The following is an 18,647-nucleotide window of genomic DNA, read 5'->3' as shown; positions in this document are numbered from 1 at the left end:
GACATCCTCGTTTTATGTACTAACTTCTAAGAGTGAGATTTAAGTCTGTTTTATATACTATAAAAATCCGATTAAAGATGACAATGTAGAAGTTAGACTCACAACCCACACTAACCGTGAAGGAATGTATTAAAGTTATATTGAAGTTCACCTTATCAAGTTTCAAAGACAACCTTTCCAAAGTAAGTTTCATACAAACCATCATTTTCCCATCCTGTCAATAATTTATTCACGCAATATAACAAACACGCCAATAACTAATGCTTTAATCACGTCATGTACACCCCTTCACCACGTGATATTCACACGCTCCCTCACCAACCTTGAACTCTTTCTTTCTCACATATACAAAAAAAATCTCACCACATCATTCACGTTGCTAACCACATTCACATGACCAATGTTCACTCCCCTCACAAATCATCACATATAAACATCCACCCAACAATGTTATAAATTGCGATATGCAACCACAACTATATATAGTCACAACATTGATTAATGTGTTAGTGTGACGTCTATAGTTACATCGGTTGTATTTGTCTGTGATTTTCTGTGGCAGATACATCGGTGTTGTGTGGGGCTTGCAAGCACTTGAAGAGAAAGTGTATTAATTGATGCATCTTTGCACCCAAGTTGGATGCAAAGGTGCACCGATTAGTACACTTCCTCTTCAAGTGCTTGCAAGCCCCACACATCATCGATATATCTGCCACAGAAAATCACAGACAAATACAATCGATGTAACTATAGACGCCACACAAAAACATTAATCAATGTTGTGACTATATATAGTTGTGGTTGTAGATCGCAATTTATAACATTGTTAGTATGCCTTAGTATTTTCAGTTATGATACTAATAAGTTTTTTATGAGACATTAGTGAGTTGTTTTTTGAAATCGGCAAAAGACATTTGGGATTACTCCCTCCGTCCCAAATTATAAGCAAAAAAACAAAAATCACACTTATTAAGAAAACTAAAACATAAGAATTTGGAGTATAGTTTTTTGTATTTTCTTTGAAAAAGTTTTATAGGAAGATGTAAAAACAATTTTCATTGGCTATTGGTTATGGAAAAAATGAAAGAAAGAGAAAATTGAATGTAATTTGCATTTAATTTTATGAGAATAACAAAAAAAAATCTTGGAAAAGATAAAAGTTTGTCTGTTTTGCTTATATTTTGGGACAAAGAAAATGTGTTTTTTTTGCTTATATTATGGGACGGAGGGAGTACATGAAAAAAGAATACGAGGGAAATGAAAGAACCAAAAACATGCAAAACTCAACCTGATTCAAGAGTTCGAGATGCTAAAAATGAAGGAGGCGGAAACCATAAAATTGTGTGCAAATAAGTTGTTGGGCGCTGTTAACAAGGTGAGATTACTTGGTAATGATTTTTATGATGAAAGAATTGCGTAAATTTTTTTGGTTTCTGTGCCTTATGAGTCAAAAATTTCTTTAACTATATTGATGAATGCATTACAGTCAAAAATTTCTGTAATGCATTACATGCCAAATACGAAAGTATACTACAACCTACATTTAATTAAATATAGACCGTCTTAGATTTTTTTTGCCCCGTTTTATAAGAATCTTTTAAATTTTTAACTATATTAATTATTATTTATACTAACATATCCCTGCTTATGTTATATCTCTTTCTGCAATCTGTAATGAATGTTTTGATGAAAACATTAACTGATTTCCTCTCTTGAAGTGTAAATTTACAACACAATATTAATTGTTAACAAATTGAATATCATGATCAATTTTCTTGGTTCACTCAAATGGATCTTATGATGGATGCTAGGAAAAGTTTATTTCTAACACTTATTTTTAACACTATTATCTAATATCATGACCATTTTTCTTGATTCTCATGATTTACCCAAAGGGTTCTTATATCGGTGCTAAGAAAACATATTTTTCCAACACTTTTTTTAACACTCACTCTCTTATGCGGATCTGATAACTTTATGTGCTAAGAATTAGAGACAATGGTTGCTGATACGAAAACCTCAAAAGAAACGTTACAAGGGTTTTATAGAAGCCACGCTGAGCTAAGTGATGATCCTAAACTAAGTGTTCACGTTTTGACCACAGGTTCGTGGCCATTATCGAGAACTACAGATTCATCATGCAACCTTCCAATTGAAGTTTCTGCACCATATGAGAAGTCCAAGTCATATTATCTAGGACTCCACACTCATAAGAAGCTATCATTGCAACCAAACATGGGAAATGCAGAGATAATAGCGACATTTGGGAATGGTCATAAACATGAGTTACATGTCTCCACCTATCAAATGTGTGTCTTGATGTTGTTTAATGATGTTGATCAACTAAGCTACAAGGAAATTGAGAAAGCAACCAAAATTAATTCCTTGGATTTGATAAAGTGCTTGTATTCCATTGCTCTTGTGAAGGGGGAAATATAATCAAGAAACAGCCGATGAATCGATATATTGGTGAGGATGATGTATTCTTTGTCAATGACACGTTCTCAAGAAAGTTCTATAACATTAAGCTAGGACAACGGACACACCAAGAAAATCTGAATTCGAGAAATTACAAACTCGGAAAAGCGTGGAAGAAAACATAAGGCCTCAAATTGAAGCAGCAATAGCGAGGATCATGAAGTTTAGGAAGCAGCTTGATCATAGTAATGTTATTACAGAGGTAACTAAGGAGTTAATGTCATTATTCCTTCCTAATCCAATAGATATTAAGAAAAGGATTGAATCTCTTATTGATAGGGATTACTTGGAGAGGGACAGTATTGACACTAATTTGTATAGGTATCTTGCATGAAGAAATATAGTTACTAGTTTTTTTCAGTTACTAGTTTTTTCTTGGTAGGATTTTTTTTCTGTCTACCTTAACAAATTGATGTATTCTTATTTTTCCTGTTTTGTGGATATGATTTAAAATTTGGCTGGTTTCTAAGTGAGTAATATTTCTAATGCATTTATTTTTTCTTTTTTCATAATTGATCTATTTTATAGTTTTTTTGATAATCTCGATTTTATAATTATTAAAGATGGATTATAATACCATTACTCAAGATTGGCAACAGATAAAGCAATAAAGCACAAATAATTTTTATTTCTTTTCAATCTTTGGAGGTATAGCTTGCAAAACAAGATAATCAAAAGATTTCAAAGGAGATTTGCCTCTAGAATGTGTGGAGTTTTTAGGGTTAATATTTTTAGATAAGGAAAAACGTTTTGCCTTATACTTTTACATCCTGAATCTAACTATAGGAAGTTTAGTAACTTTTGCCATAAGGGATTTGTCCAATGCATAGAAATCTGCAAACATACATGAATGCAATTTTTGATACGAATCTACAATGTAGATATTTTAAATTTAAATGAATGTCATAAACTTGGTATAAAAATTGTCTTCGTCAAAGATATTAAAGTATTCTTAAATTGCTTATCTCAATATTCTACATTGCAAGCTTTTACTATTTCTCCAATTTTCTGCAAAGTTTATGCTCATATAGTCAACATGGCGTTTTAAATTGATCACCTTGATATTCTGCATTGCAAGCCTTACCATTTCTTGCAAACCCTAAGCTTTTGAGACAGTTTGAAACTGTGGTAGCTCCATAGAAACCGACTGAACCTCGGTTTAAACATCAAGTTGAGCAGGATTAGTCAGTTCTTTTCTTAGCTTGACAGACAAATAAATTACAACGTATGTCTTAACATCAACCGTTAGTAAGGGAAGAGGATAAAAATTCCTATACTCGTAATTGAGATATGAATCCATCAAGACATTTAAAGACCAAAACAAGAGGCATGAGATAGCACTACAACAAAATTGAGATCTAGTAACGGTTGAAAAATGTAACTAAATCAAGAAAAATGTTGCTAAATCCATAATTGAGGTATGAATCCATCAACACATTTTAAGACTAAATCAAGAGGAATGAGATAGCTAGGTTGAAATAAATGTTCTCTTGCTACAGAGAGTTAGAGTTTATTTACCAAGTATTGGATGCATAGCGGAAACCTGGATTTTAGTTGGATATTTATATGAATCACTGACGCAAGCATGGACACCAGACACAATGACATGACGACACTAGTTATAATTTGAAATCTGACATAATTGAATATAATCACATGTATTGGTGTAGTGTCGGTCAGGGTCGTCCCTATGAGATTGGAGGTTCGGCTCTCATAATAAAAATAGACCCCATATAAAAAAAAACACAATTTTTTAAAAGAGAAATCTTTTATTTAAATTGAAATTAACATCCGTATAATGACTATTAGCCATCGAAATCAAAATTAACAATTATTTTTAATAAGGAACATATTTTTTTAATTAGATATAGAAATATGGAACATGGTTTTTTTTTCTTTCTTTGAGTGGGGGTGGATATTGGTCAATACTCTTTTTTTCTTGACGCTCATCACTTTTGGAGGTCCAACTCAGTTGAACAGTTTACACTCCCCAAAGAACGGGTCTGATGTCGATGTTGGACACTGACACGTCCAAGACACTAGACACTCCCTCTATCAGAATTGTCAGTGCTTGAATTTTGATTAATATTTTTTTTTATCAACAAAAGAAGGTTTCAATAAAAGAAATACTTAATTTCACTTTTAGCCCCTATGTTTGGCTCCTTTTGGATTTTGTAGTCCCCTATTCAAAGTTTTGTTGAGTTAGCAATTTTTGCTGACACGAATCATTTTCACTTGTCCAAGGTGAATTTTAATTAAATTAAATTAAAAAAAAAAAGAAGAAATTGATTGATTGAACATAGCATAACCATCAAACACGCTCCTCTCTTTCTCCCACAACATCTATCTCCAATATCATCATCATTATCTCTCATTAGAGCTTCATCATCAGTCCCTTCATGATATTGGAGATAGATGTTGTGAGAGAGAAGCATGGTTTATGATTATGTTACATACCATAGTTTTAAAACTCGGCTCGGTCATCGACTCGGCGGGGGTACTAGGTCAATGGGTCAATGGTCGAACCATTGAGTCATTGGTCGAACCGGTTAGATAACTCGGTCCTTAGATTAAATGTATATAGTTATTTATCCGGATTAACTCGGATTGAATCGGTGACTCGGTCACTTTAGAAACTAAAATAATTAATGAGTGTTGTAATTTAAAAAAGGTTTACATTTAAGGACAAAAATAAAATCAAACGGGTGTTTAAATATATGGACGAAGAGAGTAATACATATTCAAATAAATATAGTAAAATAAAAAAATTCTTTCAAAAAAAATATTGTAAAAAAAATGTTTATTAAAATATTTGAGATGTCGGACAATAATATTTAAATGATAAGAGTGTGCTTGGTTACTTAAAAAAAATAGAGTGTATTTCGTTCCCCTAACAAAAACTGTTCAGTTATTATATATAAATAATAAGAAGTAATTTTAAAACAAAAGAGGTTCATGTTGTAGGAGATAAGTGATTGCCTTGCAAGCTGTGGGATGCAGGTTCAACACCCAGCGCTGCCATTTTTTGGCTTAATTAATTCAATTAAATTTCTGCTTTACTTCAAACCGGTCCGGTTTGTCAAACCCGCCGGTTCATCGTTTTTTCCCGAGTTTGACCGAGTCACGCCGGTTCAGTCTGATTACATGACCGATCCGTTTATCAACTCGAACCGGTCACCCCACCGGATCCTGGTCGAACCGGTTCAACCGGCCGATCCGGTCCGATTTTCAAAACTATGCTACATACTCAATCAATTTTTTGTTTTATTTTTTTAATTTAATTAAATTTCACAATGAACAAGTGACAATGATGCTATGTCAGCAAAAATTGCCAACTCAACCAAAATCGTTCAATTGATAAATTAAGGAATTAAAAGTGCAATTAAGCTTAAAAGAACTAAGAAGTGTGTGTTAGTAAATGTAAACATAGATTGAATGGATATCAAGGAAACAAAAACAAGAAGAAAAAAAATGTAATTAAGACAATGGGTTAATACCTTTTTTGTTCCTGTAATATGAGCGAATTTCGGTTTTAGTCCCTGTAAAAAAAAAAGTTTAGATTTTGTCCCTGTCATTTCAGATTCTTCCACAATTGGTCTCTCACTTGAACTAGTCAGCAGAATCTGCTGACGTGTCATGCTGACTGGGAAATTATTTTTGTTTTCATTTTTTTTAATTAAAAACAGTTGTCACTTGGATAATTACTTTTCATTTTAATTTTTATTTAGTTAAAATTTGAAATTATAAATAGGATGTAAAAACCCTAGATTTAGTTTTAGTCCCTTCAAATTCCATTTTCTCATTCTCTCTTGTTCTTCTGAAAAACTCCAAAAGCCAGAAACGTGAATCAAAGAAGAAGGCGTGGCAACGATTAGAACTCGATTGAAGAAACAAAACCAAGTTTCAGACTTTCTATTTTGGTTTGGAAATCAACGGTCACGGATCAACTCGAAAGGGAAAACGATTGAAGGTACGTTTCTTCCCATGCTATTGATTTTCGAAAAAACGATCATGATTCATGAATCTTTCTTAGTTTTTAGCTTTTATTCTTGTTTTTTTTAGGGTTTTTGAACAAACACTAATATACGTATATGCTCTTATCATCAGGTATGGGACTGTTCAATGTTGTTTTTCACCATGGCGGTGAGTTTGTTAAAGAAGACACAATGTTTTACAGAGGTGGGATGGAAACTGTGATTACTGGGCATGACTCAGACACATGGTCGTATTTTGAAGCTGTGGATTTGGTGAAGGAATGGAATTATGATAAATCGACCTTTAGGTTGTGGAGGAAGATAGAGGGAGTTGATGAGGGTTTCAAGCATGTCTTACTTGACGGTGATATTAAAGCTGTTGGGATACAAGCAATGAGCACATGAATGGATGGACACATGTATGTTGAGCACAATGTGAGTAGTAACTGTGAGTATGTATCTGAACCTAAGTGCATTGAATTGATGGGATCTGAAGATGATGGTGATGATGACAACAGTGAGTATGAAGCTAGAGGGGTAAGGTTGGATGATAGTAATGAGGAAAGGGCATTGGGGTTGGATGATGGTTTTGGTGTTTTTGAAGTTGAGCAACCTGCAAATGGAAGCAATAGGGTGGAGATAGAAGGCCAATCTTTTAGGTTGAAGACTGTTGCTAACAAGTCTCCAGGCAAGAAAGGTGGTTTTAATAAGTTGAAAGGGAAGTTGAAAGTGAAAGTTCCAGTTTGTATGACACGTGGTTCTACAAGTGTGCTTGATCCAGAAGATGAGTATGTGTCTGATGAATTGGGAAGCTCTGACCCTGATGCTTCAGATGATGAAAAAGGTCCAAAATATGTGAAATATAGGAAGGAGCAGTTGGGCAAGAGTTATGAGTTCAGGTTGGGTATGGAGTTTAACTCTCTAGATGATTTTAAGGATGCCATTGTGGAATGGAATGTATTAAATGGGCATGACATCAAGTTTGTTAAAAATGATAAAATAAGGGTGAGGGCAGTATGTAGGGAAAAATGTGGGTATTTTGCCTTTTGTAGTAAAGTTGGTGACAAACACACATACCAACTTAAAACATATGACAAAAACCACACGTGTGCAAGAGTAACTAAAAACAAGTCTGCCTCTTCCAAGTGGGTAGCCAAAGATGTGGTTAAAAAACTACAGTCAGATAAGAAGATAAACATCCCTACCATTATGAAAGATATGAGGAGAGAGCATGCAGTGGGCATAACTAAAGGCATGGCATGTAAGACAAAGCAAATTGCAAAAACAGTGGTTGAAGGTGATGCATCAAGACAGTACTCTATGTTGTGGAGGTATGCTGCAGAACTAAAAAGAGTTTGTGCAGGAAACAACTGCAAAATTAACATGGAGAGGCCAGCCCCTACACTGCAACCAAGATTTAGTCGTTTCTACTTCTGCTTTGATGGATGTAAAAAGGGATTCACTAGTGCATGTAGACCATTTATTGGTGTTGATGGGTGTCACCTGAAGACAAAATATGGAGGTCAATTGTTGGTGGCTGTAGGAAGAGATCCAAATGATCAATACTTTCCTTTAGCTTTTGGTGTTGTTGAAACAGAAACAAAGGATTCATGGAGTTGGTTTCTTCAGTTGCTGCTAGAGGATGTAGGACAAGACAAAAGATACGTCTTTATCTCAGACCAACAAAAGGTATTAATTTATGTCCCTTTGATTATAAATCTATGCTTCAATATAGTAAATCTGTGAGTCTGCTTCTTTTTCTTGTATGCTTTATGTAGTAATAGAGTAGATCTGTGATGAATTTAATAGATCTGTGATATATTAGATCTGTTACATATGTTTGTTGTTATATATGCATTTTGTGTATTACAGGGACTCATTCAAGTGCTTGAAGAAAAAGCTCAGACCATTGACCATAGGTTGTGCTTAAGGCATTTGTATGCTAATTTTAAGAAGAAGTTTGGAGGAGGAACATTGATTAGAGACTTGATGATGGGTGCTGCCAAGACTACATATTACCAAGGCTGGGAGCAGAAGATGAATGAGCTTAAGAATGTAGACAGAGATGCATAGGAATGGTTGATGCAGCATCCAACTAAAGGTTGGTGTAAACATGCTTTTGGTTTTTATCCCAAATGTGATGTGATTATGAATAATATTAGTGAGTCTTTTAATAGCACAATCCTAGTTGCTAGGGACCACCCTGTTCTGCCTATGTGTGAATGGATAAGAAACTATCTAATGAATATGATGGCAACTGCTTGTAGTAAACTTGATAGGTGGCGACACAATGTAATGTCAAATCCTAGAAGAAGGCTAGACAGGGAAATAGAATTTAGTGCTCATTGGGTACCAACCTGGAGTATAGATGAGCAATACTAAGTCAATCATGTCTTTAATGGTCAAGGTTTCATTGTTGATGTTAGTAAGAGACAATGTTTATGTAACTTTTGGGAGCTAGTTGGAATTCCTTGTAGGCATGTTGTGGCTGCACTTGGGTATAAAAAATTGAAGCTTGAAAACTATGTTGATGAATGTTACACAAGAAAAACATATGCACTATGTTATACTTTTAATGTGTCTCCTATCAATGGGGAAGAAATGTGGCCACATGTGGAAGTTGAAGACATGCTCCCTCCTGAGTTTAAAAAGGGTCCAGGTAGACCTAAAAAACTAAGGTTCAGGGAACTTGGTGAAGGTGGTGGAAGATTTAGGAGGCTAGTAGTAGCTTATAGATGCATTACTTGTGACAAATTTGAGCATAATGCTAGGAGCTGTAAAGAAAACCAGAACCCAACTGCACTAAAAAGAAAGGTATATGCATATGTTTACAATTTCACTTAACTTGACTGTATACAAGTTCTGATTTGACTGACTATATATTCATGATTTGTTCAGAGAAAGCCTGCTAAAAATGCCACTACATCTGAAGCAGAAGAAACAAGTGCTCCTGTTGATGATGATGATGATGCATTTTTTGATCAAGTAATTATCACCAATGCTGATCAACTAGATGTTGTTGTCAACAATGTTGTCTCCCAGCCAAGTAATGCTTCTCAGTCAAGTAGTGTGTCTCAGCCAAGCAATGTGTATCAGTCAAGCAATGTGTCAAAGCAGCCAAAGACAAAGCAAACCAAGCATCCCAAGAAGCCAAAGGCTATGTCAGTTCCACAACTAAAGCCTACTGCTATGTCAGTTCCAAATGTGCCAAACGCTATGTCAGTTCCTAAGCCAAAGCCAAAGCCTGCTACCACACTGAAATCTACCCACTTGAAGAAAAGATGCAGTCAAAGATTGAAGACAGTGAAGAGGCTTAAGAATATTGATGGACCTGGATGCTCTGCTGATCAACCTATGACAATTGATAATGAGGAAGAAGCTGGTGTCATGACCCAAGAGAGTGCTGCTATTGTTCCTGCTAAAGTACCTGTTCTTGGTGCCTGCCTTAAATTGATGAAGCCTTGGGGAGAACTATCTACAAGATCTACACAGTAGTTGTATTGACTGCCATTTGTTTTTTGATGTACTTTTTTTGGTCTGACTTATGCACTTGGTCACTTATGCACTTGCCTACTATGTAGCTGTTTTTTGGTCTGTCATATGCACTTGGTGTGCACTATGTTTTGGAACTAGATGCTTTCCTTTTAATTTCTGTTTTATGCTACATTACGTGCACTTGATGTGCTTTAATTTGTAATGAGACATATGCACATAATGCGCTTTATTATGCTATAACTAATTACGCTATAACTATGTTTGTTATGTTTATTTGAAACAGGTTGAATTAGCAATGACACTTTTCTTCCAATTCATATAACTAATAAAATACAAAGCATAATCAGTGATACATAAGGCATAATTCAATTCATTCATAATCACTGATACATAATTCAGTAAAGCATCATACAAAGAAAAGGCGTATTACATAGACATCAACACAGCACAACACATAGACATCAAATTTGTTCCAACAATTGAACCAAAATACAACCTTTGAACAACACAACACAACACTAGTAAGCTAGTTTGAAAGCAACTGCAAAGAAAACCCAGGACATTAACAATGCCATGTACAACCAGTTCTTATTCTTCTTCTCAGCCTCGTATTTCTTCTTCAACTTCATTACCTTCTTCGACTCAAGCACCTGGGCTATTTCTTGTCCGCATTCTTTCCCAAAATCCTTCCCAAATTTCTTCAAAAACTCTGTCGTCATCTCACACCCATTGCAGCCACTTTCAATCTTCTTCGAGAAACCATTGTCAATCTTCTTCTGGGGATAGCCATTTCTGGCAAAAAACTTGTCCAATTCATCATCCCATATGAAAAGTTTGCAACTTTGCACATTTGTGTTCGAATACCGACATTTCCAGAATTTTCTCTTAGGGTTCTCATCAGTGTTTGATAACCACAACTTCATAACTACATTACACCCACAAACTGGATGTGGATGATTTCCTCCATTTGAGTTGCCAATGCTCGACATCTCACTCCCACCCATTTGAATCTGAAGCTAACCCTAACAAATACATAAACAATAATTGGATTACGAGTTTGTGCAAACGAAATCGATTGAAATGGTTAAGGAAAGGCAAATCGAGTTTGTGTTTGAAAAATCTGGTTGAAGGAGTATGAAGAATATGGTTGAAGGAGTTTGTGTTTGAATGTCGATGGGGAGAAGAAGGAGAAGGATTAGAAGAGGATGGAAATTCAATTGGATTTTTCATTTATAAATAATTCACTTTTTATTTAATTTTAAAATAATAATTAATTTTGTAAAAGTAATTATCCAAGTGGCAACTGTTTTTAATTAAAAAAAATGAAAACAAAAATAATTTCCCAGTCAGCATGACACGTCAGCAGATTCTGCTGAATAGTTCAAGTGATGGATCAATTGTGGAAGAATCTGAAATAACAGGGACATAATATAAACTTTTTTTTTACAAAGACTAAAACTGGAATTCGCTCATATTACAAGGACTAAAAAGGGTATTAACCCTAACACAATTGAACATAATAATAAAAGACATGTTTATATTTTTAAGTTGATCAACAATATCTATCTACAACTCCGTGTTTTGAAATCCACAAGGGCGATGGGAATTTTTCATTAGATATTAATATTTACTCATTCCGGCCTTAAGTATAAACAACAATTTATTTTTTAATTCATTAAATTAAACATTTTTACATAATATATCTTATAATAAATTTCCGCCAATTAATTACCCGTAGAGTAATGCTAGCAACACTCTTTTGAACACTCTCTCTTATACTCACTCTCTTATTAGTTTAAATCATTATGGATATACACTTTAAAAATTGAACCAACAAAAATTGGTGGGACATACATTGATTTCATCCAATAAAAAAGTGACTGATAGAGAGAGTGTTGAAAAGTGAGTGTTGCTAGCATTCTTCGTTACCGATAAACTACAACAGATACATTAGTGTGCGTATAATATAATTAAATTATTAAATAATATAGTTAAAGAAATGAATGCTTTCTAAATAATCTTCATAGTAACTTAACTCTACGTATTAGTATTCTGTGTGCTTTATTTATTAAACGAAATAACGGAAAAGATAATAAGAAGTCAGGATGGTCGAGTGGTCTAAGGCGCCAGACTCAAGTTTTGGTCTTCGAAAGAGGGCGTGGGTTCAAATCCCACTTTTGACATTTTTTATTTTATTTTTTTCTCAATTTCATTTGTTCTTTAAAAAGGAAGGTTTGAGTCATTGAATTGAGGCCCCCATGAGACAGGACTTGGAGACAATAATTTAGAAACAAAAATACATTAAGAATTTTTTATTGGAAATTTTAATAAATAATTATGCCTTATTTATACATTATAATAGTACCTTCAAAACATTAAAGAATGTAAATTTCAATAAATTTTGATACTTAAATTAGGGTCCTAAATTTTCACAAAATGCATTTCTAGATAACAATTTTCTTTAATTATAAAATTTAGAGTAAGGATATAGTGAATAAGTCTAAACATATAGGGCTTTTAAGCACAAACGACACTTACAAAATAAATTTACATTTTTAATTTTCTAATCAATGTCCTGAGTTTTTAATTTTCCATTAAATAAATGTGGTTCATAGTTTAATTTTTTTGAGGGATGTGGTTCATAATTTATAACATTTAGAGTACAATTTTAATTCTCTAATCAATTTTACTTTCTTGTTATTGTCCTGTATCAAGTTTACCTTTGTATTTTTGGAATAGAAGGTAAACTCCATAATAAAGATAGAGAGAATATGTCCAACGACTTTATAGTTTTCTGAATTTATATTACAAAAAATCTGCTTCCAATTTGTTTAACTTGTAAAAAAATCTGTTAAAAAAAACTTCTAAAAAAATTAACCGTGTGATTGTTATGTCCGAGAGACGAGCGAAAAAATGGACCAACATTCCAAACCCTTAAGAGATTTTGACACAAACATAACCATCTATAACTTTAAAACAATGAGTATATGAGTCAGCTCTCTTATGTATCAAACATTTCTTTTATTCATAATTGATATGAGACTAACCATTCACATAATTTCGACATTTTTTCTCTCAAGCCTGAGTCACCCATATAACTAGTTTGATCCACACTAAGATCTCACTCGTGCTCCCCACCAATGATCTAAACATTAATGACTCTTAATAAACTATGACTTCACATCTTCACAAAAATCTTTAAAGTTTTATGTATATGACCTTTATTATATATCCTACGTTTCCATCCTTCATATTTAAAAATCTCTTCACAATCAAGAGAACTTGAGAAGTTTTTTTTTATATTTTTTTTAAATAAGAACTTGAGAAGTTAATAATACAAAATATTAATTCCTTTACATATCCGACATGCTGATCTTTATTTTCTTATCTGTAAGCTTTCTCTCCTTTGGTTGAAGAGCTCCAAAGAAAATGATAACACAGACAGAAGATTGTGGAGGTGACACAAAAGGAATGGTCCCCAAGCTGTTATTTTCCAATTGAGACCTTTCACGAGGGGTTGATTAGTTCCGATTGTTCGAAAAAGAAAGAACAATGATATTTGTATAATCATTTTGTAATAATTTTTAGGACAATTTTCTTATCTTTTTTAACTAATAAAAACAATAAATAGAACAAAAGAAAAAAAAAAAGAGATAAGAAACACTATAAAAATATGACTATCCAAAAACTGTCACAAAATAGCTGTACAAATATTATTTTCCAACAAAAAAATATGTTGTATTATAATAAACGTGATTTTGCTGTTTTTATTGTGTTATAAATTCCATTTTTGCTGACAATGCAACACATGTATATCACGTGGATGATTGAAACAGAATGTCTGCATGATTTACATACTTTTGTTTTGAAACAGCATGCTACATGGCTTACATACTTTCCTTAAAACCTCGGAATTTTCTGGACCCTCTTTTTTGTCCAATTGATGCATATGGTTGCTGGAATTTAATGTAGGTTACTATTTCTCATACTGTACAATACTGTTCACTATAGTACGAAAATTTTCATCACACTATATATATATATATATATATATATATATTTTCAAGCTTCAAAACTAATATTTTTATGCAAACATAGATGATGATCAAAAATTTGAAAACTGAAAGATCATCGTCATAATACACACAATTTGGGAAGAGTGTTAAAAGGAATATGTTCTGACAAGTGGTACGTAGAGAATATGTCGATATTCACATTCTTTCTATTCTAGTTTACTATCAAACAAGGCATCATCATGAATTCACATGCGACATTGATTATGAGGAGACATTTGCACCAATGACAAAAATGAATATTGTAGAATCTTACTTTCTCTTACTGCTTACTTTGGATGAAAATTGCAAAAAATTTATGTTAAAAATGTGTTCTTACATGGACACTTAGATGAGGATGAAGTGTATATGGAGATTCTACCCGACCCTAATATCACATGTGGAACCAATAAGGTGTGTCTACTGAAGAAGGACATATATGAGCTAAAGTAGGGGATGGGATTTGCTGCTGTAATATTTACACGCAGTTGCACGCTGTAGCTGTTCTACACCGTCTGATCTGAAGTGAACGGTTAAGATCTGACATTGTGTGAAATTGTTGAAATTTGTGTTGTGAATTGGAACCGTCAGATCATAGATTGATGGCTGAGATTTGCTACTGCGGCAAACTGTGTGAATTCACAAAGGTTATGATGTGTTTGGGCTATAAGCAAATCAATGAGACCACACACTTTGTTCTTGAACCATTTACAATGGAGAGACCTAACCGTACTTTTTGTTACGTTGATGATATTATTGTTACATGAAATGATTTGATTAAGGTTGTATTTGGTAACACAAATAAGTTAGCTTATAGCTTGTTAGATTAGCTTATAAGCTCGTTGGATTAAAACGTGATGTGTTTGGTAACAAACTTTTTTCATGAGCTTATAGCTTTTTGTGAGAAGCTATTTCAAGTAGCTTTTGAACTTATAGCTGGTACCTTTTATATTTTCTTCCATTTTTAACCTTTAATATTATTTTTTATAAAAATAAATTGCCCACTAAATAGGCCTTAACTGCCCACGTTCTATTATTCATTTTTCTTTAATTCTCTTTTTTACGTTGCTTTTTTTTTTTTTTTTTTAACTCTTGTTGTTATTCTCTTTTTTTACGTTTTTTTTTAAGGATTAATTCTAAAATAGTTCTTGAAAATTGGGGTAGTTATTATTTTGAAATTAATTATTTTTTCTACAAACTGTTTTTGAAATTAGGTATCAAAGATAGATGATTGAAGGATAAATAATCCAAATAAATTTATCATTTGCAGATATGCGTGTGCACTTACATCCAAGAAAAACATTAAAGTTACTTTTATCAACATTATGTAATATTTTTATTAAATATTTTCTCTTTAAATATCCGAGTTTAATGGTGGTCGGTAGACGATCTAAAATAACTTTGCACACATAACCAATCAAAGCATTTTAAATAGTCTCATAAATTAAAAACATGAATTGATGTTACGATTCTAAGTGTTTAGATTAGTTATGTGTGCAAAATTATTTTGGACTATCAACCCACTATCATTAAACTCTAAAACGTTGAATATTTGCAACGCGTTAGTTGCAGATTTTATTTGCTTGCATTTGTGGAAATAAATTTTTATATACCGATATAATAAACTTTTGAAAACTTATGACTATTTTCTATATCAACATTAATACATTGTTCGATTAAGTATTTTTTATTTTATATACAATACAATGTTAAATATTTGCACGACACTTGTTGCGGATTATGTGTTTATATTTGCTGAAGCAAAATTTTATATATCGATGTGAGTAAATCTGGATTCTGCTATTGTGGATCCTTCTATACCACTTAGCTAGTTAGCATTGCACAATTTGCATGGATTTAAACCCAAGTCCAACATTTTGCCTAAGCTCCTTCATAATTTGCATGGATTTGGACTGCTGCATTCAAGGTAACACATTCACACGGTTAATAAATCTAGACTCTAATTTTATTTTATTTTTCTTTTAACAAGATCTAGATTCTTTGATTTATATATCAATCCACGTTACTTCTTCCTAAATTTTTTCTTTGTTTTTGATATCAAAGATTTAATATTCATAAAAATAATGTTAATATGTAATATCAACATTTCAGATTTAAGACATATTTAAATGTCCGACACGTATACAATACTCACTTATTCTTCTAATTACATACAAATACAACCACCTATATTTTTGTTCAATTATTATTACCCATGACAGCATATCGGTGTCATGTATAATGCGTGTTTGTACTTCGTCTCATTATTTTTTTTAAGAAGCTAAACTAACTAATTCAAATTGATATAAAGGACAATTGAACCTGAAACCTTGAAAAAGGCACACTTCTATGTCTAAAGTTAATACCACCAAATCAACTCTAAGAGTGTGTTTGGATGAGGTAATTGGAAAATTTTAAAGAATTTAGAATCCTAGGCAATTTAAATTACTTTAATTTCTCAATATTTTTGTTTGGATGGAGAAAAAAAAAATTCATTGCCATCATTTTTGGGCAACTTTTATAAATTTTAATTTTTTGGGCCAAATTTGAAAATTGAAATTAGGGGTCAATTTGTAAATTTCAAAAATTTTGAGGGGTCAATTTGAAATTTTAAAAAAGTTTATTGGGTCAAATTGAAAATTTTGGAAAATTTGAAGACCAAAATGCAAAATTTGAAAAAATATAAGAATGAAAATTTTTGAAATTCTTAACTTTTAGGTGTCATTTGAAATTCTCTAAATTCAACTTGAACAAAATACTTTATAAATTTTCATCATTTTAAAAATTCTTTAAATTATTATCCAAATAATAAAATTCACCTCAAAGTATTTGAATTCCCTCAAAACATTCCCCATCCAAACACACTTGATGATTTTGTTACTTCATATTCTATTTAAAACTTTCGCAATATTTGGGCCATGGTAACTGCCAGCCACTTCATCCACCACTTGATTGCCCTTATTTGTCAAAAGCATGTTTGAACAGATGCCTAATTTGAGTGAGATGGGCAATGATTTTATCATCACAAGTGAATGTAATGCATGTCATGTTATCCACATCTTGAATAAGCTAGGGAATTTGCATGGTGTTTGAGAGAGGCACAATAATAGTAGTCATAAAGGTCACTATCTAATGTTCTTTCTTTGATAAGGAGTACACATATATACCAACAAGAGAACAAAAGATGCAAATTAGTTGAAGGAAGGAATTATGGTTTTTTTCTCCCAACATTATTTGTCCCTTGTGCCCTTCTTGTCTACCTTGTTTTCAACACTAGCATATGAACATCTTCTCTCTTGGATTGGTCACAAAATTTAGTAAATGTCAATGACTTTTTATAGAATATTCACACACACAGATCCATAATAGAGTTGGAAACAAATCAAGTTTCATAAAGGTCTAGAAGTCTCCAAAAACCTTAATGATCTTGAGAAAACCTTGATGAGCTAAGAACCTCCACCTAAAATTTGACTGACATTATGATAAATATATAAAAAGGGTAGGAGATGAAAATTGTCTTTATATATATATAACATTCAAAAGAGAATACCAATATCTAAACATATAGAAACTACACCAAGAAAATAAATTGGAATGCTCAATAAGGTACAATACATTTCTACGTGCATGCCTACCACTTTCTCATACAATTCTCCTCTATAGCTAAGGATCATTTTCCTGAAATGAAGAAATAATGAATTCAACGTTCCAAGTAATTAAGCAAAAGTATACATACACAAAAACATTAAAATATAAATCAAATAAAAATAGCATGGCTATATGCATGTATATATATACTTATTGATCTTTTGCAATGGAGGACTGCTTCAAAAATTTGGTCATCATGATCAAGATGAAAATTTCCAATAGGAGATGATTTCTGTGAACTTCTGCTCAAGCTTTTAACTAACCTATTTGTCTTGTAAATATTATTATCTCTGGACATTTTTCTTGATGGCCTCTCCATTTTATGCCTTAATGTGTTCAAAGACCTGAAAAATTGTACCAAAGTTCTCCATGTTGATTTTCTCAACCTTGTAAGAAAACCATGACGAATTTCCGTATTCCTTGAAGAAAATGTTCTAGAAGAAAAAGTAGCATCAATCATTGTTTGAATAGGTTCTGAGGTATTACAGAACAACTCTACTTTTGAAGAGTCATTAAAAAAGGGCTTAAGAAAGCCATCAGAGAAAATTTCATCAGCATGAACAAGCACAACATTTGATTGAGAAATGCTATCAAAATTGAAGTTTTGGGTATTATTTGAGGTGCTATCTCCATAGAAACTATTAAAAGAGTCTCTATGAGGCTCATCATCAAGGTAACTCACATGAGATTTATTAGAGTTTGATAACCAACTATATGAAAAACTATCACTAGCAAGAGGCAATGATGTTTCCATTTTAAAATGTTTATTGCAACAGATGTGTTGTGTGAATTAATATAAAAAACGTGTATACCAATAAGGACAAAGTTTATTTGAAGCAACAATGAAAAAATAATATTAGAAAATAGACTCATGCTAACAAGTGCTTGTTATGAAGGTAAAAAAGGAAATAAGTGATATATTATAAGTAAAAAATGTCAATTTCTAAAGTTGTAAGGTGTAAAATACATCTTTCTCAAGGTGTAAACTTCTTAACCAAAA

At 32.5% G+C, this 18,647-nt stretch overlaps 3 protein-coding genes, 1 non-coding gene and 1 pseudogene across 4 annotated transcripts; 4 read left to right on the top strand and 1 right to left on the bottom strand.

The window, feature by feature from the left end:
- The first annotated feature begins 1,998 nt into the window (after window positions 1–1,998).
- Window positions 1,999–2,816, top strand: LOC25499850 (cullin-3A-like; annotated as a pseudogene).
- A 4,041-nt stretch (window positions 2,817–6,857) lies between these two features.
- Window positions 6,858–8,525, top strand: LOC112416596 (uncharacterized). The gene is made up of 2 exons (XM_024770850.1): window positions 6,858–8,141; window positions 8,325–8,525. Exons 1-2 carry the CDS (start codon window positions 6,858–6,860, stop codon window positions 8,523–8,525), a joined length of 1,485 nt encoding a protein of 494 aa, XP_024626618.1.
- Window positions 7,670–10,173, top strand: LOC112416319 (uncharacterized). The gene is made up of 3 exons (XM_024769733.2): window positions 7,670–8,141; window positions 8,325–9,266; window positions 9,351–10,173. The coding sequence occupies exons 2-3, from the start codon at window positions 9,054–9,056 to the stop codon at window positions 9,945–9,947; spliced, it is 810 nt and encodes a 269-aa protein (XP_024625501.1). The 5' UTR covers window positions 7,670–8,141; window positions 8,325–9,053; the 3' UTR covers window positions 9,948–10,173.
- A 1,873-nt stretch (window positions 10,174–12,046) lies between these two features.
- On the top strand, window positions 12,047–12,130 carry TRNAL-CAA (transfer RNA leucine (anticodon CAA)). The gene has a single exon. It is a non-coding gene; the product is annotated as a tRNA-Leu (tRNA).
- A 4,795-nt stretch (window positions 12,131–16,925) lies between these two features.
- LOC120577182 (probable membrane-associated kinase regulator 6) lies at window positions 16,926–18,435 on the bottom strand. Its single transcript, XM_039828292.1, has 2 exons — window positions 17,798–18,435; window positions 16,926–17,677 (listed from the first exon to the last, which is right to left on the bottom strand). Exons 1-2 carry the CDS (start codon window positions 18,399–18,401, stop codon window positions 17,670–17,672), a joined length of 612 nt encoding a protein of 203 aa, XP_039684226.1. The 5' UTR covers window positions 18,402–18,435; the 3' UTR covers window positions 16,926–17,669.
- Between the last annotated feature and the right edge of the window lie 212 nt (window positions 18,436–18,647).

The sequence above is a fragment of the Medicago truncatula genome, chromosome 7 (genome assembly GCF_003473485.1).
Source record: "Medicago truncatula cultivar Jemalong A17 chromosome 7, MtrunA17r5.0-ANR, whole genome shotgun sequence".
NCBI classification, from domain to species: Eukaryota; Viridiplantae; Streptophyta; class Magnoliopsida; order Fabales; family Fabaceae; genus Medicago; species Medicago truncatula.
Note: the sequence above shows the minus strand (reverse complement) of the source record. Positions and strands in the feature narration are given on the sequence as shown.